This window comes from Perca flavescens, chromosome 15 (assembly GCF_004354835.1).
Source record: "Perca flavescens isolate YP-PL-M2 chromosome 15, PFLA_1.0, whole genome shotgun sequence".
Classification (NCBI taxonomy): Eukaryota; Metazoa; Chordata; class Actinopteri; order Perciformes; family Percidae; genus Perca; species Perca flavescens.
Window position 1 is genome coordinate 17,859,683 of NC_041345.1, and position 27,503 is coordinate 17,887,185.

General features: G+C 40.0%; 2 protein-coding genes across 3 annotated transcripts in view; both read left to right on the forward strand.

Annotated features, from left to right (window-relative positions):
- The first annotated feature begins 901 nt into the window (after positions 1-901).
- dhx58 (DEXH (Asp-Glu-X-His) box polypeptide 58) lies at positions 902-5,640 on the forward strand. 2 transcript variants are annotated; one of them, XM_028599056.1, is made up of 12 exons: positions 902-994; positions 1,254-1,458; positions 1,573-1,777; positions 1,912-2,102; positions 2,212-2,325; positions 2,627-2,759; positions 2,894-3,079; positions 3,184-3,434; positions 3,538-3,849; positions 3,942-4,132; positions 4,228-4,321; positions 4,436-5,640. In XM_028599056.1, the coding sequence occupies exons 2-12, from the start codon at positions 1,282-1,284 to the stop codon at positions 4,619-4,621; spliced, it is 2,040 nt and encodes a 679-aa protein (XP_028454857.1). In that variant the 5' UTR covers positions 902-994; positions 1,254-1,281; the 3' UTR covers positions 4,622-5,640. The 2 variants fall into 2 exon arrangements, with proteins under 2 accessions (XP_028454857.1, XP_028454858.1); XM_028599057.1 differs by having other exon boundaries at positions 1,268-1,458.
- A 1,806-nt stretch (positions 5,641-7,446) lies between these two features.
- The window catches only part of znf385c (zinc finger protein 385C), a 168,528-nt gene continuing 148,471 nt past the window's right edge, over positions 7,447-27,503 (forward strand). Inside the window, exon 1 of the mRNA XM_028599927.1 lies at positions 7,447-7,742. The gene's annotated coding sequence lies outside the window, so the exon portion shown is untranslated. The remainder of the gene's footprint in view (positions 7,743-27,503) is intronic.

The window sequence follows — 27,503 nt, forward strand, 5'->3', positions numbered from 1 at the left end:
AACAGCCAGGGCCCAGTAGGGGTGTGTTGTATGCAAAACCTGACATTGTTTGCGGTGGCCTCTCCCTTTTTAGTTTCAATAAAACCAACTATAAGCCACACATATAGTTTAAGATAAAAAGATTACACATGGCTAGACTGATTGCCCATAACAGACTGATTGCTCACTGCAAAGTGGAGACCAGCTGTTCCTCCAGAGCCTCCCTCAGTAGGGCCATTCTGTGCAGTGCAGAAAGCTTTTACTTGCGTTTCTCTGTATCTCACAGCTGATCGTAACAGGAAATAAAACCACATAGTACATGTTAGGACATGCTGTCTGCACGTGAAAAGGAAGACTAGCTGGTGACATTGGCATCAGCTAATGGGGATCCTTTTAAATAAATAAATACTGTACACATGGTGAATTTTTCTATAGGTCATGTAATTCGCCATGAGTAGTGATAACCCCAGAATGTATTATGTATTGTTTTGAATGTAGTATATTCATCCCACCTTTTCCTAATTATCCTGACTTGCAACTTACTTCAAAAAGTTGCAAAAAAGATCCAGTTAAACATGTTAAAACAGCAACAGGGATTTCCTGCAAGCAACATAGGTTTTGTTTTCAACAAGTAGGGCCCAGTTAAGGTGCATACAAAGCTCAGGACGTTTTCAACACCCTCTACAAAAACCCCTCAGCTGTAAGCCACTAATAGAGTAAATATATATAGATAATATATAAATATAGGCTTAGACATGGCTTTATAAAAGGGGTTGTGATAGACCTATCGTATGTCGGTGTAGTTTAGGCTTCTGCTGTCACTGCATAATGGAAGCCGTCTGCTGTTCCTCGGGAGCCCCCCTGAGTAGGGCCACTTGTCTAAGCTCAAAGGGCTTTTACTTTCGTTTTCCCGTCTCCGAGTCGCACAGCTGATCAACAGAATTTAAAACCCCAACACCCACACTGTGTGGTGGTAGTGGACAAGGAGAAGCTGAACACACCACACAACTGACTGGTGAGTTGGCTGACTTTTTAACAGCTATTTATTGTTATTATTATTATTATTATTATTATTATTATTATTATTATTATTATCATACAATGATTCAACATGCATGTCTGTCAGAATGCTTGTTTGTTTTCTCTCAGCAACTTTACTCTGATCTAGTCAGCCTTTATGGTGTTAATGATCACAGTTTTGGTGTACTGCTATGATCTAGTGTCCCTTTCTTTCTTCCTCTTTCTACAATATTATAATTCCATGTAATTCTAAGGTGTTGTCAAACAGGAGCAAAGAGTGGGATGGCAGACTTTCAACTGCGCGAATACCAGGAGGAAGTGGTTGAAAGGGCTCTTCGGAGAGAGAACGTAATCATTTGGCTGCCGACGGGAGGTGGAAAGACCCGTGCTGCTGTGTATGTGGCCAAAAAACACCTGGAGACCACGCCACGGGCTAAGGTGATGGTCCTGGTTAACAAGGTACACAGAATGCACAGGACAGAATCATTTTCATAATACTAATAAAAAGACGGGATATTTTTACTACCAATGTGGCATAATACAATGTGGGTTTTAATGTATTTTATACTGTAGGTTCACCTTGTAGACCAACATCACAACAAAGAGTTCAAGCCTCACCTGGGCCATGACTACACCCTGGTGGCAGTCAGTGGAGAGAGTGAGGAGAAGGACTTCTTTGGGCGAGTGGTACGGGACAACGACGTGGTCATCTGCACAGCACAGATCTTGTACAATGCCCTGACTAACATGGAGGAAAACAAACATGTTGAGCTCTCAGGTCAGTGAAAGTGAGCTTATACATCCATGATTATAATGCTGTGATGGCAAGGTGAATTCACGTGAGATAGGTTTTCTAATTGAGTCACATATAGAGATTGTACACATGATGCATCCATCCATGGTTGCTTACAGATATTACTCTACTGATAATCGATGAGTGTCACCACACCCACAAGGACTCAGTCTACAACCAGGTGATGGCGTGCTACGTGGAGAAAAAGTTGAAAGGAGAAAAACCATTGCCACAGATCCTCGGTCTCACTGCATCACCGGGGACGGGGGGCGGGAGGACCCTGGAAAAGGCTGTGGGGCATGTACTGCAGGTCAGAGTTTACTTATTCGCTCTGTGGTTTTACAATTCAGTAAACTAAAATGAGCTGGTTTGTCGGATCTCCCACAAGTTGTTCCTCATCATCTTTATCTCACTCTCAGATTTGTTCCAATCTGGACTCAGCCATAGTTTCAACAAAAAACTATGTCTCCGAGCTGAAGGAGAAAGTACCCAGACCACTCAAGAGTTTTGACATTGTGGAGAAAAGGCTTCAGGTTAGTAAAACAAAATATCACCTTTAAAAATATGAAAACTAATATTTGTATAATTTTGAAGAATTTCCAAATAAAAACAGATGCTGTGGTAGACAGCAATGCATCCCGATAATTACTGTTAAACCCCAACTGACCTGACCTGGGGACATTGCGATAAATGGGCTGAAAGCAAGCAATATAACCTGCACTGATTTTGATCTAAATTTTTACAAACAAAAACTTTAAAAACAAGTTGAAAGATGTCATAATCACATAAAAAGTCTACATATAGTCATACAATCACAAAAAAAAATTCTTTTAGGATCCATTTGGGGATCATCTGAAGAGCATGATGCAGATGATCCATGAGTACATGGACCTTCCTCCAGATGTCAAACTGAGACAGTGTGGCACACAAGAGTATGAGGCCGATGTGGTGGTACTAGAGCAGCGTGGTAAGAACCCATTTTATCTTTTGATCCTGTAATGGAATGTAACACATTTGAGGCAAATTCAATGTAAATCAAATGTCTAGAGAAAGCAATGCTTCCATTGATGTACGTACATAATTTGTGTATATTTGGATCAGGAGTAAGACAGGACAACAGACTGCTAGCACAATGTGCACTCCACCTCAGACAGTACAATGATGCCCTGCTCATCAATGACACCCTGCGAATGATGGATGCCTATCGCTCCCTAGAGGAGTTCTACATCAATAAGTTCATCACAGCGATTGATGGAACAGACTTCTTCCTGGTGGGACTTTTCCAAGGTAGGAATCCAGAATGTTAAGTTACTTGTCTATTTGTATGCACATGATTTGTTTATTTATAAATTCCCCACCATGCAAGCAATAATTAATATTTTTTTACACAGAGAATCAGGTGGAGCTGCAGAAATTTGCAAGAGACTCTCGCTATGAGAACCCAAAGATGGGCAAACTTGAGAGCACTCTGCTACAACAGTTTAGTCCAAATGTGAAATCAAAGGGGATCCTCTTCTCCAAAACCCGTAAAAGCATCCACTGCCTAAAGGACTGGGTCCTCAACAATAAAGCCTTACAGTCAGCTGGCATCAAAGCAGACTTCCTCACTGGGTCAGGCAATGGTAGCACTTACATGACACAGGTGTGTTTTATATACAATCTATGAGCTTTAAATCATCCCAATTCAGTAACAACTTATCTGTAGATAAGTTTCTGTTTTGTATGACCATACCTTTTTCTTGCAGAATGAGCAAGCGGACACAATCCGCAATTTCCGCGAAGGTACTCTCAACCTCCTGATCTCCACCAGTGTGGCTGAAGAAGGCCTTGACATCCCTGAATGCAACCTGGTGGTTCGCTATGGGCTGCTTACAAATGAGATTGCCCAGCAGCAGGCCAGCGGACGTGCCCGAGCGAAAGACAGCAAGTATTCAGTGGTCGCCCAGAAAGGGGGGCGGGAAGTGCAGAGGGAGCTCACCAATGAATATCTGGAAGAGCTGACAGGAAAAGCCATTGCTAAGGTCCAGGAAATGAGCCTCAGAGAGTTTCACACAAAGGTGAGGAGGGTGCGGCACTCTGTCCATCTTCATCCTTTACTCTCACTGCTTACTGTTTCTGCCATCACCTTTTGTCTTTCTTTGTCTCCCAGATAACTGAGCTACAAAAGGAGGCAGTTATTTGCAGGAAAATTGCAGAGAGCCGCAAAGTAGAAAAAAAGAGTCGCAACACTGCCGCTAATGTCCAGCTCTTGTGTCGAAACTGTTTCAAGTCTGTGGCCTCTGGCAGTGACATTAAACTTCTTGACAATCAGCACTTTGTCAACGTCAATCCTGACTTTAAGTGAGTTGAACTTTTTGTCATATAAGAATAAATGCAGGCTGAAGTCTTTACACAAGGTCTTTACTGGCCTAATTGTGGTTTGTGTTTGCTCTCAGGAGACACTACAAAGTCGGTGTGCAGGTGGTGCTAGAAAGGAGCTTTGAGGACTGGGAGCCCGGGTGTACAATCAGTTGCAGCCACTGCAACAAGGTACAGTGGGCCCTCTGCCAGATATAATAAAAAAAAAAGACTGACCTGCTCAAGGCAGCTCATCAACAGAGCTGATGTTGGGGCGTGAGTTTTATTCTTTTTTTAAATTCACAGGACTGGGGATATGAGATGAAGTACAAGAAGGTTGCCCTGCTACCCAATCTTAAGATTAAGAACTTGGCCCTGGAAACTCCTCAAGGCAGGACGACTGTAAAGAAGTGGAAGGATGTCCCTTTCACTGTTGAGGACTTCAGCTTGGCAGAATACTGCGAAGACAACTTCCCCGACCTCTTCGATTGAGACGCCAACAAGAGAGCTCTGTGTGAGGTTTCCCCCAACTTCACATGTACATTTTTATCTGTTTTTCCATTTCAGTCTATTGGTGTTAGATAGATCTGTGCTCATTTAAAGTGAACATCATTGTATTGTTAAGGAACACAAGGTTTTAAACGATTCATTCCTTACATTCTTGCATTCATTTGTGCTGCCGGGCCAGTGAGGCAGCAGTGTGCTAAAACCCCTTACACATCGATCATGCTTGAAATTAGCATGACAGCTTTGTTTATGCCCAAGGTCCTTACTCCCTTTACATGTGTTTGTGTGCATTTTCTCTGCTTCTTATCAAACCTTGTTTCTGTGCTTATACCAAGCACAGAAACAAGGCATACAATGAACTCTGCTGTAACATGAACCTTAACCATCATGAACACTTGACATGTCATGAAGATGAATTCTCATAAACTCACTTTTAGCTATTTTAAAACGTTTTTAAATGGCAATGTATGTACATGTATGTACATACTATGTACATACTACTGTGTCTGCAGTATGCCGTTATTGTGTAAGTACTAATCTCAAATAATGTATGTAATTTATTTAAGCATTTTACTGGATATAGCCATTTTATTTTGTTGCTGTATACTATTTTATGACAAATAATTATGACCAATATAAATAAACAAACTAAATGGAAATACAATTAAAATAAAAACTTCTCTTGAAAATGCCTAACAGATCTTTTGTAATTATATTTGCATTTTCTTTAACCACTAGGTGTCAGTGTTGGTTAGCCAATCAAGTCAGACACAATTTCTCTACCTCAGACTTGCTGTAATAATCAGGTTGAGGAAGAGAAATGTGTAACTCTCTTCTCACACTCACCAAACTTAGCTGATTTAGCCTTGAGCAAGGCACGGTGTCCCCAAACTACTTTACTACTTCACCAGTACAAGGTGGTTGGTTACAGCCTGCAGGTGTCTGTACGTGACATCTGAAAAAGATACATTGTACTCAGTTGACAATAAAGGGAACAAAGCATGTTCATGCATTAGTTCTGTTTTATGAAACAGTTTATGTATGTTTAAGTAGAAGCATTGTATGCACTGAAAAAGATCCCTGAAACCACAATGTCGGCAAGAGCCTTTGAAATGTTATGTCGTGAAATATTTGAACTACTGCAGCTCACTATGCTGCTTCTGCATCATTGGATCAATAAAGGGTTATGTATTTCAGCTTGGATCATTTAACATCATCTACACAGTCTACATAGAGGTACAGATGTATTCGACTTGCAAATGATCATTTAACACACTGGCTTCAAAGATACATTTTATTGCATAATAACTTTAGTTTCTCAGAGCCTTCACAGCTTGATTTGAGCAATTCCCCAAAAGACGGAATTAGCCAGATAATCACAGTATACAGTCTCTGCTGAAACTATTTAGAGCTTCATGTTGCTGCAGTGTTTACATACATGAATCAAGCTTGCTATACAGCAGAACAGCTTTAGTTATAATGAGCAGTTTCCAAAACAAACCCAGATTATGAAATTAAAGCAACTGGCCAGGAAACCATTAATTCCAGGCTGGCAGCTGTATTGGGTAGATTTACTTTTGACCCACATCACATCTTTATGTGTATCTCCCGGCAAGAAATGATTAGGTCACCCTCACTGTGTCACATGAGCCGTAATCCTTTCAAATCTGGCAGAGCTGGAGTCAGTAGTGCTGTCATGGACGTAATCACACTAAAACAGGCTCTGTTCTGGTTTAATGCCTGATTCAGATTCAGGCAGGCGGACAGGAGTCGTACAGTGTATGATTTACTCTGATCAGACTCAGGCTCTATAATCACCACTGATTACTTCCTTTTACTTCACAGCTCAACACCCCATGCATCGTAATTGCAATTAGCTCTCTTCTGAAATTAAAGCAGCTTGGAGTAGTTGAGCAAAGGATGATAGCATGGTGCGTGTGTGTGTAAATTTAGGTGATGCTACTCACATTTAGGGTTCTTGTCATCGGTATCTAGGACATACACATCTGTCTGTCTGTCTGTACATGTCCCATTTAACAGGTAGGCCTACTATATAGGTCTGTTTCTCAATTCCTAGGTTTGATGAGGGGAGGCACGTCTAACGGCTTGAGACTAGCGTAATTTAGACTTTATTCATCTACAGACACAATGTCTGAAAATTCCAATATACGAGGCAATTCACACAATTTGCTAAATCATAACATGGCTTTGTCCAATTCCTATTTCATTTAAAGTGTGAAAGCAAGATGGAGCTTTTCTGCGTGTTTTAACAGAAGCAATAGGGATTCCCTACCTTTTGGGGCATGTTTAAACAAAATTAGAGCTATGGAAACTCAGACGTTAACTGTGTTGGTGCTAAAACAGTTAATCAGAGCTGAAATGATTAGTCAAATAATTAACTAGTTGATCAACAGAAAATAACTATTTTGATAAAGGGTTGTCATTTTTTCAAGCAAAACTTCCAAAACCTTGCTTGTTCCAGCTTCTTTAGTGAGTAGCCTACTTGGTACTTTGTCATATACTGTGAGTAAGCCTAAATTGAATATCTTTGGGTTTTAGACCGTTGATTGAACATAACAAGCAATCTGAATGTCACCTTGTGAATATATGATTTTCATTATCACTATTTTCTAACATTTTATCTAGTAATAGAGAAAATAATCAGCAGCAGATTTGTTGATAATGAAAATAATAAGTAAAATACTTTTTTACTTAAATGTGATTTCTTTTTTCAGGTAAATATCGGTTTTAAATTGTTTCATCACAAACAGGAAAGCTCCAATATGAATATGAATATGAATCGCCGTTAATGTGTGACTGTAATGTGTGGTCATTAGCCTAATTAGCTACGTGTTGGCTAATGGAGAAAAGACCTGACCTGAGGACCTGTGTGTTAGGTTGATATTTTATCACTCTATGGCTCAACTATGCAAGAAAGACAGCAGAGACCTATAAACCAGAGACCTATCAAGTTGGCTGGATTTTTACAACAGAACACGATATATCCAGTGGGAATTTAAACTCAACATTTCAAACTGAGCTAAACTATTTAGTTCATGAGGCGGCGCCGCGCGGCAGAGCCATTGTGGACGTTTGGTGGCACCAGGTGAGCGTTTCCCAAATGAACTGCGAATTGGCAGCTTAGCTACACGTTTTACTTTTATAGCTGTAGGGTTACTTGTCTTCCGTAATATTTTAAATCCTCGAATACACACACGTAAGAGAGACATAGGCTTAGCCTACTAACTACTACTAATACTGTCTATGGTCAAACTGAGGTTTCCTGTTGGATTGAACATGGTGAAGCGGCTTTGTAGTATTGTTTTGATTTCGGATTGTTAAACGCTCATAGCCTACTAACAGATTAAGTGGCCTTAATCAAATAAGTTGATGAATATATAAATAAATCATTACATGCATGCATAAATTAGCAAGAAATTAGAAATATTACTGAATACCTCTTAGGAATTATGTTTATGATGTAGGCTTTTGTTTAGGCTTATTTAGTTTTGTTCTCCTTAAATTGACAGCTGTAGCCAACACGCTTCAAAACGGCCAACTTTTACTTTGAAGGTGAGCTATCTGTTTCTGGCTCTTGACTTCCATGTTCAATTTTCGTACAATTTGGATAATGGAACAAGGTGACGCTTTTGCGCGCTGAATTGCATAAAAAAATTCATTCAATGTGAAAATAGTGTTTAGTCAGCTTTGGCTATAAAAGAACAAACTCACACGTGTCGTTTTGATGAATAATCACTAATAGTGTGCATACAATGACTAAGTGGGTAAAGACAAATTTTAAAACTAGTTTTACAGCTAGTAACCAGGAAAAGACAACACTTGTGTCATATCACGACATTACGATATCCAAGACGATATTCAGCCTCATGTAACAATGTTGATATAATATCGATATATTGCCCAGCCCTAAGCGTCGACATATATTTGTATTAATACAAGTGAAATGAAATTAAGGCAATACCCCCTAAACCGGCATTCTTCATTATACAACGTGAACAAATGCAGATGAAATACACTTTGTACACGATCCACCTTTATTCAAAACATCTAATTTCCTTTGCCTTTTTAAATAAGGAAATGATGTAAGCGGTCTGTGCATAAAATACGTATGGTGAGACAACATGTATAGGAGTGGACAACAAAGCCCATCACTAGGTCAATTTCCTGGCTGCAGACAGAAGTCACACCTGTTAGGCCAGTGTCACACATGAAGCAACACACGCACATTGTCAACAGTTTTTAACACACACAACAGTTGCTTCCTGATTGTGTAGTCGATACACTTGTTGGGGATTGGCTTTGGTGCTGATGATGAATCAATTCATTTTCAAGGTGCCCGAGATGGTGCAATATGATCTTTTATGCAAACTATAAAGATCTGTGCTAATTCTGCAGAGTCAAATGGAAGTTATTACGGCGTGTCTGAGTCCAGGACACAGAAACAGACAGACACAAATATATCATGCAGTACAGTGAGCCGGTCCCCAGATTTCCTCTGGGACCGGTCTGCTTGTCAGCCAGCTGCTTGTGTTGTCTGAGAGCTTGCTGTGTTGCTTGTCGGCCCTCTTGTCGAGACGATAGGACTTCACAGTCTCTATTCTCATGGCGACAGCAGTGGATCATGTTACTTTTAGTGACAAGATAGGTTATGACATTTTGCATTGTCCTACTGTATGTTGTTATGTCACCTGTGCCTTATTTGTAGTTCAAAGTGGTCATCAAGCTGCCGCCCAGCCTGTGTGGTTTGGAGGGAGGGTGGGTATCTTTGAAGTTTCTATTTTGTAATGTTATTTGTCCTCTTTTGGGGCACTTGTTATTTGTCCTCTTGTGTCTTGGCTGCCATCAAAAAGCTACCACATTAATTCAAGATGCAAAGTATTTTAGATTTTACACAGAACATTCCTTTCTACATTTTAATTTCATGGTGCGTTCCTTTTTATCGCCCAGATGCTTGCAAACATGTTTGTGTGTATTTTTAGGGCAACATGAAAGCAATTATAGTACGCAAAGGGTACATCTTTGTAATCGCACATTTCCTTTGATTGAGGATGTCCCTCTCTGAAGTGGACTGGATCTTTGGTGTTGATGCCGGGGCGAGAGTTACCCCAGCCTATTTCATGCTTTATTATAGAGCAGATAAAAGAGGCGCTGGTCTTTGCTGTCTGCCACTTTGTGGCTGGGCTTTAGTCTGTTCCTCACTATCTTTTCCCTTTTTTCTTTGTGACAGAACTCCCTGCTAGATTATTAGAGTCTAAACTCAAGGGTGAACTCCCAGTAAGTTCTTCATCCGGATCTTTGACTACCCTGGACATTATTCAACTGTTTCAGTGGCAAAAGAATTCACTGTTAAAACTCAAAACAAATGCAGCTCTCTGTTTTATTCCATAAAACATTATGACATATCAGCAGTATAAATATAAGCGCTCACAACAAAATGCCTGGGAGAAGTAGACACTGTTGACAGTTATGTTTGTTAGTAATCATAGTGCTTCAGTTATTTATTGTGTTTGTCCGTGTGCATAGTTGTGTGTGTGTGTGTGTGTGTGTGTGTGTGTGTAGGTTGGTTTGGTTTGGTTTGGATTAAAATAAATGTCTGTCTCTCCCCCTTTCTCTGTCTCTGCCTTTGACTGCAGTTTGTGTCACTCTAATCCCTGTTATTAATCCATGTTGAGTCATTCAGGCTTGTGGGGATTATTGTGGACTTGTATGACAGCCCACAGTTTTTATTTACCCCTCTCTACGCTGACCACTGGAGGATGATGATTGAGTGCGGCCTTGTTTGCATGTATGTGTGACTAATGTGAGGTTAACAGAATGAATTCAAATCAACTGAAAAAGTCTTTTACTTTGACCAAGAGAAAGTGGTGGTGTAATAATAAATTGATCAAAACAAATGTAATATTGAGCAGAAACAATCAGGTGATCGACAGATATTAATAAATCATTATTTAATCAACTATGCTGAAACATATCTTTGGGCTTTGGACTCCTGGTCGCACAAAACAAATAATTTTAAGTCATTGCCTTGGGCTCTGGGGATTAATTGTGACTAATATTTTCACTATTTTCTGACAATGATTAGCCTAACTGATTTAATCAAGAAAATAGTTGGCAGTTTAAACAATAATAAAAATAATTGCTAGTTGCAGCCCTACTTAACACCATTAAAGGAGTACTTCCCTCAAAATGACCGTATCATTAATTGGAGTGTTTCCTTGAAGTTTTGAAGGGAACTTTTGTTTTTGTCATATTCCTCAATGGTGAACGGAGAATCAAAAACCCTTGAACGTGTTGATACATTGAAGTAATAGGGGGCTGCATTTAACAGCAAAACGTAATCAAACTTTTACAAACTCTTACACAAATCGTGCAGTATTATCCAGGTCTCGTTTATCCAGTCATACGCTCAGCACTTTCCAAACACATGCATTCACTTATAACACTCAAACACTCTGCCTGTCGTCCGGACTTGCATGAACAAGTGGTGCGCCTGCGCAAGTGTCTCAGATGAGTAGCGGAAGTGATGTAAATATTAAGTGTTTTAGGGAAAATGCATGTATTTGGGAAGGTCTGAGCATGCGACTGGATGAATAAGTTTAAGATGAATGTTTGTAAACAAAGGTTATGATATGGTTTGCTGTTAAATTCGGTCCCCTATTACTTCAATGCATTAAGACTTTGTTGATTCTCCGCTCACTGTGGAGGCATGTGACAAAACCGAAGTTTCTTCACAAATTGAGGCCAACACTTTGTGAGTAATTGATATACAGTCATTTTGAGGGAGAAGTATTCCTTTAAGTAATTTATCAAGTTAATCATGTTTTGTATCTATTGTGAATTGAATATATTTTGAGTTTATATTGTTCGACAAAAAATAATAATTTATAGACCTTACTTCTAAAAACATGCAATGGTTTACTGTTATTATTACTACTACTACTATTTACTATTTTACTTTTTACAGACTAAATAATTAATTGGTAAAATACTTGTTAGATTAACAGAAATAATTGTTAGTTGCAGACGAGACACAGTATCCAAACCATGTTCGCTGGCTGTAACTGTGGATGAGTGTATAAGATGTAAATGTGTACATAGTTGTTTGTCTGAGAAAGGCAGTGTGTGACAGCTGGGAGAGTCCTTATTCTCAAGGCAAGGCCAGGGGATCTTTTCATTTGCTGAAACAATTGCACACGCAAGAGGAACCCAAAAGCATTTGACTCATACAGGCTATCCCCGAGGTCGGTGCTGAGGGTATCGATTATGCCATGAAAACCTCACTAGTATGAAGCTGTTAAGGCTTAGATATGCAAAGTCTGTTATTTCCAATACCACATTTAGAAATTAACAGACTGAGTAAACTTTAAAACATGACTACAGCAGCCTTAAAAGTCTTTCAAAAAATTATGCAGCTGACAGAGAAGAAATTATGAAAATACGAGGGGGGCACTAGGAAAAAAATGATGATTATAGAAGGGAGAATAAGGAGAGCTATGAATACCTTCATAGAGGGTAGAAAGTGGGAGGTTAAATTAGAGAGGAGGAACAGCAGCATATATGTCCTGAAGGGGGAATACGTCAAAAAGTGAAGACGTTCATCATCAGTAACCTTGCCAGGACACAAGACAGACTCCCAGAATTGGAAGAACCCGTTGATAAACAATGTTACAATCATCAAGCAGCACAATCGATCCTAGAAAAAGCCTTGTTTCTGTGTTCCAGTTGGAGCCAGAGATAAGATGAGCCAGTCAAAGGAGAATGGAGGCTACTGATAACCTGTTATGGTACTTACATTTTATATTTTGGGTATATAGGTTGTGTTCATTTCCCTGGAGAATAAGAGCTTACCAGAATTACTGTTAGGAAGGGCAGCAACACTGGGCAAAGTCAAAAAATGAATACAAAATACTGGAGGTGTTCGCAGCAGTGTCGTAGATTATTCTGAAAAACCGTCATTGCATCTGGAAAGATATGTCGCTGTTTTTAAAGTGTCATTTTTAGTCATTTTAGCAACACAAACAGAATTTATTTCACCTTATTGTATCTGGGTGGCAACAAAGTAATGTCTGTCTCATTTACAGACATTACTGTGTGTGAGAGTAAAATGGTTGTTTTAAATTTTGGTTCATGTGATAAGAGGCTAAACCCCTCCCCAGATGGAGGTTGTCCAATCATAGCGTAGCAACTGTAACAAGGCACAGCAGGCCTGTGGATCTTTGGATTTCTTCACATACATGGCATCTAAAGGATTTGGAGGGTGGTGTTTTTTTAAAGTTATTTCCAAAATAAAAAACACAAGATCAAAAGTGTAAGAAAGGGATTAAACAGTGTTTAAGGAGCATTTAATTAGCTTACTCGACACCTCGACAGTGTAGTGTTCCTCCACTGTGTAGGAGGTGAGGATTGTACTAAGAAGCAGGATGGTGTTTCACTTCTTACGGGGGGTACATTGCCGGTACACACACCTGACCTGCTCTAGAGCAGGATATGTTCGAGATAACAGAATAAAGCAACACATATTAAAGCACCGCCTACTGACAATATGACTAATTATGAGAGATATAGATTCTCATTGAAGGGAGTGCCGCAGACTATATGCATGTCAAAGCCATTTAATTGTGCTTTTGTATACAGATATCATCCTACAACAGAGACTGATTTAAGCACTAAAGCGTTGTACTTGTTATACTTGTACCTACTATGTTTTTTTTCACTTTCTCCAAGTCTGTTTCACACCTCTGGGGTTGCAGCGGAAAGAATAAGGGTTATATATAAGGAAAACGTTAGCTTCTCTTGCTATTGGATTTGGACAAGTTTACACTCTGGCAACCCCAGCCAAACTCGTAATGTGCCATAGTGTTATGTTCATATACACTAGTTAATCCTCATCCTAAAAGACATATTTTCTCAATGAGAAGGGCCCTTTTACAGGAGTCAGCTGGAAAAATGCAAAAGTCAGCCAGGGACAGTTTTAACGTTAGCTTAGTATTCTAGTAACCTAACTTAAATTTAGCCAGCAAAATGTTTTTGTCTACTGCCAAATTAAATTTTAAACCAATTGTTTCAAAAATTTCTATCGAGGTCATCATCACCAACAACAAAAACAACAGCAGCAAAATAACAAATGGAGCCATCGATCAAACTCTGAAAGCTGCAGGTCATGGACTGCAGCTTTGCCTAATAGAGGCACTACATTAACGGGTGGTGAGTTTTGACAGATCCAATTAGAATGAGCTCCATGCCTCTGCCACTGCCCTGCCCTCCGAGCTACCCTCACACAAGCAGCGATATGGTAGCATGGCGTCCACGCTGCTCCTGCTCATCCACAGTCTCACTAGTCTCTTTGCTCTTCCTTTCGTGCATCATGAATAGATACAATAGCATTTAGCAACATTGTTCAAGCCTTCATCTTTGTTTGTTGTTTTTCTTGGCTTTGGATATTCTCATGAAACTAATCATACACTGAATATACAGAACATTCCGCAAAAAGCATGTTTCCACGCTGAATACTTTTCATGCTGCAACCACACCTCCCCTTTTCCCTCAAAATATCTATTCCTGTCTTTGGTAAAGCTGCTTTTCTCTCGTTTATCCACAAATGTCCAAATGATAGGTTTTGTGTCTAAGGAGAAAAGGGAGTCATGCTTCACAAGATGGAGCACAGCAAAACATCTGACTCCTGCCAAGAAAGGGAAACAAAGCAGGCTAATTTTTGCAAAAAAAATCAATTCTTTTGTACTCATCAGAGGCCTGCTTTCTTTGTGTACCCCTCACTCTCCTTCCAGCCGCAGTCCTCCCTCTCAATTATTCCTGAGAAACAACGTACTTGTCAATCTTTTCCGTTTCAATAGCTAATGGTCTATCTATCCCCCTCTGCCCAACAGTCAAGCCAATTAATTCGATCAAGCTGTTGAAAGCCATTTTCAGTCGCAGCGGGAGTGCACTGTCAGACTGACAGCGTTGACTCACTATATCCATTGTTAAGAGAGGAACAGCACTGAGCAAACCAAGGTAAATTAGCCTGAATGGATGTAAAAGTAATTTTATATCTGGACCATTCAATTATGTTTTGTGTGCATCATTTCCCTGTTATTTCTTCTCTATCACACAATGTCTGTGTGCACACATATGTGTATTTTTGCAGTCACATTCAGCACCAAACCCCTGGTTAGGCTGTGGCATGAATCAATATGTCTTGTCAGTGTGAGGAAACTATACAAGACCATGAGAAATGATATTTTCAGACTATAGCGTGTCCTTGACCCTTGTGATGTGATATACGTGTATGTAGAGGGCAATTTGTCCATTTTTTAAAGGTGTCCTACCGTATCTGTATACCTTACATTTAGGTGTCTCAAGAAATGGACCAATCCCTTTTTAAAACTGCTTTCCACTCTTCAGTCTCAAGCCTTTCTTTTACTTTTTCAAAAGGAAATCTCAAAGCAAATATAACCTCTGTCGCAAGTGCAATGAAGAATTATGGGTTGTCGAAATACTGTTGAACGAGAATTGTGTATGAATTGTAATGTATTGTGATTCTTCTTTCTTTTTTTTGCTGATGTAAGCTATCAAACCCCTCATGCAGGCCTTTGATGTAGCTCTCCATTGTCTTGCAGAGCTGCAGGAAATTGAAAGGGAAGATCAGGGGAGTGTTAGTGAAGGGGAGAAGAGGTGGAGGACGGGAGTGATGCGCGCAGCACGACAGGGTTTTCTGGGACATGACACACGGAAATGAACAAGCCTTGCATGACCTGCGGGAGCTTGCTTTTTTTGTTGTTGTTGTTGTTGCTAAACAGACTTTCCAAGCTCATGCTGCCTCTCACCACTGCATCTAAAGCTCTTCTAATTTAGAGAAAACCTTTAAAAGATTACACAAAACACACTCGCTCAACTGTAAAAGAGCATTTGTCCCTCCAATGTTAAGAATAAAGTGTTAAATTTGATTTAAATCTCTCTATGACTTGAAGAAGGGTGAAAAGCTTCCTTTCTCTGCCATTCTCAACACTGTAAGTGCTTTCTCCGTGTCTGTCAATGAACACACGCTTTCCCATTTTTCTTCCTGTGCTGATAAATTATGATGACGGTACGGAAAAGCTGTTTCAGGATGGGGAGTACAAAGTGGTTTTAGGCTAGGTTAATAAGTCCATTTCTGTTCTTTTGTGAGTCCTGAAAAGTGGAATTAGCATTTTATTTCAACATGGCTGTTGCATATTTTTGTGAATAAATTTGAATATTTTCAACCATGTTCCATGACGTGATTAATAGAAGTTTAGTTGTCTATCAGAGGCTGTAAATACTAAAGACTCCTTGTTTTCCGGAGCTGTATGGAGTATATTTCATTAGCCTATTTTACAACTGGATGAGATATAGTTTCTGTCCTAATTTAATATTTTCTGAAAGCAAGGTTTTAATCACAACATATATGGGTATTTCTAGTGAGATGCTAATCACCGCAGGAATGGGATCAGTTGATTTTGAATTTATGTGGCTGAGCTTCTTCGTCTTAAGTCTAGGTTGTTTTAAACCGAGAAGAGGGTGATGAATACAGAGAACAATGGAACTGGCAGTCCGTTATACAAAAAATGACAGATAAGCAATGAAGGAGCGAGATTCATTTTCCCCTCACTATTGTGCTCATGTAGTGTATAGAAAGAGGTGGGAAGTGTGATGTGCGACATGGCAGGTCAGACCTGGGAAAGTGGGTTTGCTCTGGCGGGAAATGGCTATTTACGTAGCTGAAAATGGAGTGGGCCTTTCTGACATTTTCATAGCCCTGCAGGCAAGAGTAACCTTCAGTAGAAAACCGAACGATTAAAGGAATGGGAGGGGGAGAGGCAGAGCGAGCGGTGGGGCAGAAAGCAGGTGAAGTGATTGCATCGGAGAGTTGAAAATGATTGGAGACTGAATTTGGGGAAAAGAGATGGGGCGAAGGAAATAAAGATGGACAGAAATAGACAGAAATTCTTTGGAGGTCATGCCGAGATGTTAGAGGAAATACACTGCCTCACGCAGAATGACAGGTAGAAAAATCAAGAAAGGGAATAAGGAAGGGTAATGCTGTGCAGGGTTAACAAAACACTTGCATCTAATCTACAAGAGTAAAGTTCAATAAACAACATATTTCCGCCTTTTCCTAACAGCTTTACACCTTGTTACACCTCTTAAGCACTGCTATCAAACCAAATCACTCAGCCCTAAAGCGTCTGTGCTGATGTGGCATGACAGAGAAATTATGCATGCTTAAACCATAATAGCCATGCACAGCAGCGCTAGTTAATATTTTAGTCTTCAATAGATATGACACAATAATGTGCATCATAAAGTGTCCTCTTCCCTATTACTGTGAGTGATCAACTGAATACAACCAGGTGTCTCCATCAATTACTTGTGTCACACTGCGTTACCTTGATTTTCAGTCACAGGGGCGGTCAAGGTTTATATATTTCTGTAGAACAAACTAAAATGAAGAAAGAAAATAAAACCATATCATATATGGGACTTTTAGTTGTTTTAAACTAAATAAATAAATTTAGAAGGATAGGTTATATTGAATTATCTTTATATAGAGCCATACTGTTTATTGTTGAAAAGTATTTAAGTTTTCTAAACTTGCCATACCTGCAGTCTACAGCCATATTAACAGCTCTGTGAAGCTGTACTTATGCACAGCCATGATTTGTGCTAAATGCTAATATGCTCACAATGATAATGGTATCATGCTGATGTTAAGCAAGTATAATGTTTACTATGTTCACCATCTTAGTTTAGCGTTTTAGCTTGCTAACATTTGCTAATTAGCACAGAGTACACAAAGTACAGGCTGATGGGGATGTTGTTAGTTTTCAAGTATTTGCTCATAAACCAAAGTACTAACTGAAATGTAGCTGGTGCTAGATGAGAAGTCAGAGGATTACCAAAATCAATAGGATTCATCCTGTGGGGAGCATACATGTCTGTAAATAAAAAATTCAAGGCAATCCATAGAATAGTTATCTCAGTCTGTACCGAAACAGTGGACCGAGCACCCAACAGACAGACCGATATTTCCATCTATAGAAAAAACAAGGCACCTTGGGCAGGTTGCTTGTCTATCACAGGAAACCATTTCACACTCGCAACCTACAGGCAGTTTAGAGGTTCCACCTTATTGGACCTGCATGTGTTCAGACTGTGGGAGGAAATCCAAGCACAAACCCACGCTGGCATGGAAAAAAAGCAACAACAAAAAAATGGGACACCGGAACAAAAATATTATAAGTAAAATGTTTTGAATTTAGCCTGTAGGGGGGCACTTTGCTGTTCCATAGGCTGTCTATCTCCCACACCGTTCCTCTCCTGATATATAATTCTGCAAATCACAGTTTCCTGATAAGAAATGTTACGTTGCCAGTAGAACTTATCAGGTGATCATCAGACAGAATTCAAGAGAAACTGTGGAAGAAAATAAATGATTTCTATGTGCCTGTGTAGCCAAATGAGGACAGATTATATCAGTAGATGCAGCTTTTAGACCATGATTATGACTAGCCTCATTTCCTGCAAATGATTCCTTTCCTGAGCCAGGAGTGCTAGAATATTATTTTTCTTGTATGTCTTTCTTTCATAACATAGCAATGTCACCGTAATGAGAAACTTGGTAAAGAGACACAAATGTATTCATCTTATCTATGCACTTTCTTTCCTGTAAATCGGTCCATCTGTCTCTGCCGTGTGATTAAGTGAGACTGCGGGTTCGTGAGCTATGACTGTTTCATTACTTTTGAATAGGCCAAGATGTGCTGATATGGGTGAGAATGAGATATCAATATGTCCACTATTACTCAAGTCATTATTAATTTCATTCTACCATTCACTGCATGCTTCTCAGTCAGTAACCTTCCAAGGCTATACAGGGATAGATATATTTCATTTGGTGATTCACTCACTTCCATTGAAGCCAAGCTTTGGTTTATTTAAAGCCCTATAACCGTGAGTTTAGGCGGGCAAAATGTGATATATCAAGAATAACCATTTACTGTCTTATTGATATAAATGTATATCATCTTGTTGAAATCAATAGACGGGTATCTAACCATAGACTTAAAGATGGAGCAAAAAGACATACATTTTATTGTATATTGTTTTTCAGGAAAGGCTAAGACTTCCGAATTTCAATTCCCCTCAGTATAGATGTCTCCCGCGTGTCGCTTTGACGATTAATCCTGTTGAGACCAGGGGGCTATTGCACAAACATAGAATAAAGAAATCCAGGATAAATGAAAAAGCGCAGCTTGACTTAGTGTGATCCACTCATCGCGGCTTAATCGGTTGCACGTTTGCCGAGCCAGGATAAGTAGGTGAAGCTATGTCAAGCTAGGTGTACGTAGCTGGGATAAGTGCACGTTCACGGATTTCTTAAATAGACCACGGTATCAATCACAGATTTACTGATGCAGAAATGGAAAAGACGCGTGCAGCAGCAGCTTCTAATGGAAATTTACGAGGAGGTGAAACATATAATATGCAAAAAGGGAATTACGGCTGTTATCAAATGGAAAAAAAGCCCAACAGACAATAGCGGACCGACTGAATACATATGTATTTTAAAAAAATCTACTTAGTCACTCCACGTTTTAATTGCTTTAATATGCATGTTTTATGTGTTGGTTTTATTGCTGTATATGTTTTTATGTGCTAAATGTGCTGGTTTTAGTGTAAAGTGTCTTTGCGTTGCCTGTAAAGCACTATATAAATAAAAAATATATATATCTTGTTCCTGGGAAATTTATAAGGACTAGGCTTAATTTCAAAGCGTATTCAAAATGCGAGAATATGTTTTACAACCATATGCACAAATCTCCATAAGCTATGTGTAATTCTAAATATCTTTCTACAATTAATGTTCATACAGAACAAGCATGACTGGACAAAAACTAGAAAAAAAGTGACTTCAATACACACTGTAAGCATATCTGTAAAATGTAGCCTGTTATTATTCAGGTTTTTTTTTCTCACTCCCAAGCTCCAAGATGACGAGTAACAGCACCAAAATAAAATGATTAAGAAGCTTTGTGGCATTCCAACACATTCTCACTCCCATTTGGTAAAAAAGGACATTTGATCAGGTGCCATTGTCTTCGTTATTGATGTTAAAAGTCCGCTTTTAGAGTCCACTGCACGGTGTGGGAGGATCCCCCTGCCTCCCCCCCGCCTCCCCGCGTTCCACGGGCGGGGGCACATTTCACGGGGACAGCAGCGGATTAAAAGCCCATTTCCTCCGTATCGTCCCACTTTTTACCATTACCATCTCAACAACTGCAGTAGTAGGATTTAATCAAACTCGTGACAGCAATAGTGACAAGTAATGCATGTTAATAAAATGAAGCAGAACACATTCAGAAGACAATTAACGGAAAAACTGTTAAACACGTTTATTTCGGATCAGAGCGGCAGCTGATTTAACACATCAGACTCCAGGATTAATCTTAGCCTGCCTGTTAGCCTGCTCTGGACCAGGCTAGCTGCAAAGAATAAATCTCCATGGTTACTTGGCTGGGTTTAATTCAACCTGCTTTTGTGCAACCAAGTCAAAGCTAAATTCATCCAGGATAACCTGAATATCCCGACTTAATCCCTTATCCTGGTTTTGTGCAATACCCCTCTGGTAGGCTATCATCTATAATGTAGGTTCAAGAGTAAAAAAGCCCCAGCCTCTACTGAGTAAAGTGCTTTTCTGGACTCTCATGCAGGGTCATTGCCAAGACCCAGAAGATAAGAGCTGCATTTAAACAGTTGAATTGGCTTTGTACAATAAACTATTTTTAGAGGTTGCACATAGAAACATGCTCACATATAAGCTTTATATGCCAGAGGGTGAGCTTCCTGGTAAACTCACAGTGGCTTAAAGGACCATTCCGGTCGATTTCAACACGTAGTTCTGTTGTTTATAAATTTGGAGTGCTGTCAGTAGCGAGAAAAACAAAAACAATCGCTGCTGCCTATACTGTGTTATCCTCCTGCTACAGTTTGCACCCAGGAGACTGAAACATGGCAAATTTTAAACGTGCTTTTAGCCTCTAAACAAGTTCAATTCAATTTTATTTATAGTATCAAATCATAACAACAAGAGTTATCTCGAGACACTTTACAGACCACACTATATAATTTACAAAGCCCCACCAATTCCAGTAATTCCCCCAAGAGCAAGCATTAGTGGTGGCTAATGCGACAGTGGCGAGGAAAAACTCCCTTTTAGGAAGAAACCTCTGCAGACCCAGGCTCTTGGTAGGCGGTGTCTGACGTTGCCGGTTGGTGATGAGATGAACAGTGGCAATAATAGTCATAATAAAGATAATGGAACAGAGACTACAAATGTTAGTCGTAGTAGTTCATGTCATAGCCGGGCACTGCAGGGTGTTACAGGATGTAGCGTGGCACAGCAGAGCATGGGTGGATGTAGCAGGACGCAGCCGGGCACTGCAGGGCATCGCAGAGCGTAGCAGGGTGTAGCAGGACCACAGCGACAGCTGCAACCACCTTGGTGCTACCATAATCCAAGGAAATATTCTGGGCGAAAAAGAAACATAAGGACTCCAGGGAGAAAACTCCCCAGAGCTAGGTTAGTAACAAGCATTTCTGGGACAAGGATGCACTCAAATGGAAACAATGGAAAAAGAGAAGAGAGAGCAGCTCAGTGTGTCACAGGAAGGAAGGAACTTCCCCAGCAGTCTAGAATTATTACAGCATAACTAAGAGAGACCGGTTAAGGAGAGGAGCCTGGTTGGGATAGAACTCTCCCCAACCGGATCGAGCTATACTGGCCTGCCTCCCTCTACTTTTATTATACTATTATTATTTATATGGTAGATGAATCTGATGACTATGAAGAGAAGCAGGTGGGCCGGGTTAGACGGAAGCTGCAACTCCTCATTCCCTAACTATAAGTTTATTCTTAAATGGGGTGACGGTGTCTGCCCCCCAAACCCAAATTGGGAGCTGGTTCCACAGGAGAGGAGCCTGGTAGCTGAAGGCTCTGGCTCCCATTCTACTTTTAGAGACTCTAGGAACCACAAGTAGCTCTGAATTTTGGGAGGGCAGTGCTCTAGTGGGACAGTGAGCTCTTCTAGATATGATGGTGCTTGACCATTTAGAGCTTTGTAGGTCAGGAGAAGGATTTTAAATTCAATCCTGAATGAAAAAAGGCTGTTCTTGAGGTTTGTTTTAGGTGGGCATTAAAGGATATATCCTGATCAAAAATAACTCCTAGATTTCTAACAGTGGTGCTGGAGGCCAGGCCAATGCCATCCAGGGTAGCTATGTCCTTAGATAATGAATTTCTGAGGTGTTTGTGCCCAGCACAATCGCTTCAGTTTTGTTTGAGTTTAACATCAAAAAATTGTAGGTCATCCAGGATTTTATATCTTTAATGCACGCTTGAAGTTTAGCTAACTGACTGGTTTCGCCTGGCTTGATTGATAAGTATAATTGGGTGTCATCTGCATAACAGTGAAAATTAATTCAGTTTTTTATTTTTTATTTGGACCCCCAAGGTGCAAGTCCACCCTCTTCACTTCCTTTCCCTGGATGACAACCAGGACGGGGCCTACTGTTCCTCTGGTAGTCCAGCACATCTCATTGGATATTGAGCTTCAGGTGTGACAAAGCTCTTTATCAGTCCTCTTTACTCCTCTGTAAAATAGTCTCTAAGTAAAGACTGCATGCTTCCAGTGAAAACACATCACTATGTTGACATGTATAGCTTTTGCTTCCTTGTCCTCCCTGGGGAATAGAAATCTGATAGTGTGAGAGTTGGGAGGCTTTGTTCCTCTGCGGGTGCTGTGTCTCCCTCACTAGGAAAAAAGCCATGAAAGTCACCAGCAGCACTGGGAGGTTAACTGCCAAGTTATAAATCACACAAGACAGTTAGGCTAAGGGTGCTGTTAGCATATGGCTGCAGTTACTCTACTGCAGTACCTTGAGGTTGTCATTTAATACCCTAATATTAATATAATATGTAATAATTGGAATATGCCAAGTGAATAAAACCTAATCAAGAAACAAATACTGAAAGAAAAACTTAAGTCATTTAAAAATGGGACCCTTGTGTGATGTATAAAGGTGTGTGTGTGTGTGTGTGTGTGTGTGTGTGTGTGTGTGTGTTTTGTGTGTGTGTGTGTGTGTGTGTTCGTGGGTGTGTGTGTGCATATTAATCCAAAGTCTTCCAATATTTAATCAAGTGACTTCAATTGCTCTCATTGCAAAACATGAAGGAGTTTGAGAAAGGTGCTTGTCACAAATTCATTATGTGACATTTCAGAAAAATCTGCTGTCGACAATCAATCTTTTTTCTTCATGAACATACCTTGAGATTAATATTTTCACATATACTATCAAGAAAATGCGAAGCTCTTTGTATTGAAACCACCACTAGACCAATATTTGATGATTAATAAAATGCCAAGATCGGCCCAATATATCTTATGTCATTATAACTAAAAATATGTAGATTTATCCATTTTTGTTTTGCTGCACTTCTCTCACATCAAAGCAACGGCTTACCCCTCTGCATCTTTGGCAGTGATTCTCCATTTGGTAACTGTCAGTCACATATCAATCTGTCCCACTGCAGGCATCTAGAAAATTGATTGAGCCTAGATGGACAACCAAAGTCTAACTGACAGTGTCTGTGGTGCAGATTATTAAGCATTTTCTCCTCCAGGAAGCCAATAACTGTCTGAGGAAACTAACACAGTGTCTTCTCCACTGAAATTTGTTTGTTTTTATGATGTGTCTTTGCCTTTTATCCTCTTACCTAAGTCAGTGTGCTGTAACCTCATTTGTACTAGCCTTTTTTGCCATTAGTGTCTCAATAGTCAGCCAGCATAATTAGCTCTATCCCACTGGACTCTTCTAATTAAAACCAACGCCAAGGGCAAGTGACCATCAACGGGGCAGCAGCGTGCCCTCAGTCTGGAGAAAGAGCGCAAGTAAACCGTAACTGATGTTGCAGTGGGTTATGGGATTTTAAGTTGCCTCCCATTTCTTTTATACAGGGACACATTAAATCCATGACTTATTTCACAGGGAGCTCAGTGTCTTTTCAATGCAGAAGCCTGGTATGCAACAGCCACATTAAAGTGGCACTTGTACAAAACTATTACTACTGAGAAATGCTTTTTATTTAGAAGATACAGGATTGAATGTGTAAAAATAAATAAATAAAATAAAAGCTCTTTAGAGTGGAGTGTTACCAGTCTGTGAAAGCAAGGACTTCATGATGAAGAGGAAAAATCCACCTTTTGACACTGTCAAAAGAAAGCACACAACACAGCGTGAAATGATTCCAGAGTGGACTTAAGCTTTAAAACGCATGTATAAATAAGCTCTGCAACAAGAGGTTGTTTATATTCCTTTAATACCTAAAAAAAAACACATCTTCCCCTTTTAAAGACAATACAGTGTAAAGCTACACATTTTATATGCATTATGTGTTTTACATAATCACACATACATTTACAGCCTTTTTAGAGCTACATACTGTGTTGGAGAGAGAGAGATGTTATGGATGGTGAACATGAATAAAAATCCAGAGGAAATCTTAAATCTCAATGAAATAACCCACCAAGTAGTATTGAAACTTCTCCAGTCAAATGATCGCAGCCAGTCACTGCAATTCGATTTAATGTCACGTGTGATTAGCCCACTACCACAGCAGCTACAACCCATACAGTGTGCGTGTGGGGAAGTTGAGCGTGGTGTATTTGCGGTGCATCCACATTTTAGAATTTTTAGCTTCTTTGCAGCAACATCTGTATTCAAAGCATTGTCTACTGTCATGTCTACAACTTTGTGCTCTATCACAAGATTGGCCAAGCACAGCTTGTTGTAGAGAGGGTGAGAAGGTTTATCCAAGATGGCTTTGATTTGGTCCCTTGTCCTTCTCTCTGCACTGCCTCCACACTGTCTACAGTAGTTCCAGCCTGATTACCCAGCCACCCATTGTTGAGACTGCTGACCTCTAAGCCTTGATGCTACAACCCCTGCACACCGCCCCGAAGAACAGTGGCTACTACAGACTGATAGAAAATCTGCAGTCTGTAGCACATACTGAAGGATCTGAGTCTTCTCAGGGAGAACAATCTGTCCCTTCCTGCAGAGGGCTCTGGTGTTGAGAGTCCAGTCCAGTTTTACATTTTTTATTTGGACCCCCAAGGTACGAGTCCACCATCTTCACTTCCTCTCCCTGAATGACAACCAGGATGGGGCCTACTGTTCCTCTGGTCGTCCAGCACATCTCATTGGATATTGAGCTTCAGGTGTGACGAAGCTCTCTATCAGTCCTCTTTACTCCTCTGTAAAATAGTCTCTAAGTGAAGACCACATGCTTCCAGTGAAAACACATCACTATGTTGATACAAACATGTCAACATAGTAATGACTTCCATTTCACCAAAATAAATTCTTTTATTTGTTAAATTGCCTTCGCTACATACTATATTACAAGAATGGACAGACATGGATGTAAATTACAACTTGACTGGTTGGCGGAGGCATACAACCATGAGGTGGTAATTGTAGTTTTAACCTAACATTTCTATATTCCATTATCTTTCTTCATACTTGCCACTTTGGCTGCACTCATGCTGAAGTTAATCAACTGCCTGAAGTGCCATTGTTTCTTCACCCGCCCTCCTTTTTGTTTTGCTCGTTTCAGACTGCACTCACTCAGTCCATCAAAGGCTCCATTTAAAGATGGGTTTTTAAAGTTCACTTTGGATGGACAAAGCTTGCCACTTTGGTTGCTGTGGAAACCAGGTTGATGCATGGACAGACTTTTGAGAGCAGTGGGAGTTTAAGAGGCTATATAGGCCTATCAAGATGTATGGATTTACTGTACAGTTCTTCAGACCTAGTGGTGATTTATTCAATAGGAGGGGAGAGAATAAATGTTTGCCTGCAGATACAGAAACCAGAAGCAGAAGTCCAGACCAAATGCATTTAATAAGAATAAATCCGTTTTCTTAGCTTATAGACTAGAGTTCATTTTTTGCTCTGATATAAAAATGAATTCCAGAACTTTATAATGTACATAATTTAAGTTATATTGTAATATGGAACTTTAAATCAATAATTTATAATTTTTGTAAATATGCAAACAGCAGAGACTCCAGGAAGGTACTGGTCCCAACCAAGAAATAGTCTGTTACATTACCTGGTAAATTGTCATTTTTGTACGGATTGAACAAACAAGACGTAATGTTTAGTTAGTAATTAGTAAGCTTTGGAGGTGCTGGTAGGCGCATTTTGTTATCTTTTTGGCGCAAAGCCCTGTTAGGGGTTTCCCTGATTAAAGTCTATATCCTTCGCGTTCCACTTCCGTGATTTCTCCGGTGCTGCAGGAAATTCCGCCGGATGCATGTATTTTCTGTTTCCTTCCGCATTCTTTGTGTTGGAATTTTAAATTCGGTGGATTTATGAGGACTATTGTTGACTGCTCCTCAGATCTCTGCAGGGTAAATTGAGACAGCTAGCTAGACTATCTGTCCAATGTGAGTTTTCTCTCGCAAGACTATTTTGCAGCGGCTCTGTGCAGAGTTTAGCACCACCCATGATGATTCTGATTGGTTTAAAGAAATGCCATTAAACCAGAGCACATTTTCCTCCCATCCCCAAATCTTTGGGGAGTAGCCAGACTCTCCTTCAGCACACTTTGGAACAGGGTCTGGCAAAGCGGGACTACACCAGGTCTAGTCTTTGTGCTAAGCTAACTTAGCTGGCTGTGCTGCAGCTTCCTATTCACCATACAGACATGAGAGTCTTCTCATCTAACTCCCAGCAAGAAAGGAAATAAATGTATTTTTCCAAAATGTTGAACTTTTCCTTAAGTGAAAAAGGGCATAATTTAATGCTTCTGTTTATAGGACTTCTATTTAAATTAGAGGTTGTTCCTTTATGAAGACCACTGGACAAAGGTCACAGTTTACCCTCCTCCTTTATTTATCACTATAAGCAGTCTATAATCAGCACTGTCAGCACTGAAAGGGCAAGTTGCACCAACAGTGTGGTCTGAAACGCTGTGTGAAGCAGGTGCTTGCTGGTTTGATTGCGTGCATGATTTGGACAGTGTGCAATCAGATACCTCATAAGGCTCTGAATCTGGCTTACATTCTGCCCTTTAGCCAGTACCAGGGGCTCAGTGTTCAGGCGGAGAGGACTAGTACTGGTGCTTGAGAAACTAAATGGATTAGAAAAAAGACAAGATAGGGGCCATGCTTCTGGTTGATTTCATTCTTTAAAGGCTGAACACCACCATTCAAATGATAAAAATCTACATTAATGGATTGAAGACTTTTAAGGGGCACGGCTGGTGTTGGAAGAGACAATTGGGTTGTGTTTCATTCACTATGGTCCCCATGTTCTTGACTGTGGGTTATTTTTATGATCACTGCTTGTTTGAGTGCCAGCATATTTGCATAAAGAAGGACATCCTCATAAAGAGGAGAGCCAAGAGTATCCATCACCTCACTGGTGACAACCTGTTCTTTGACACGCCATTGTAAAAGGCCCCAGGACATTATCAGGGCAATTGGCCTTTCTGTTAATCATGTATATAGATTAAATAGAATTTAATGGAACAAATTTAGTATAAAAAGGCCCTAAAACTGTCAAGTATTTACATCATCAGCAAACTCTGCATACTAAACAATGTTTTTCTTGGATGACGAGAACAAGGCTGGCACTGTGGGATGTTTATTGTTCCTGCTGTAACTATTTTTGACTGTTCAAATCTGCCAGCACAACCCCATCACTTACACACTGTCTGTCACATTATATTTTACCAATAGTATTCACTTACATCAACATGCCA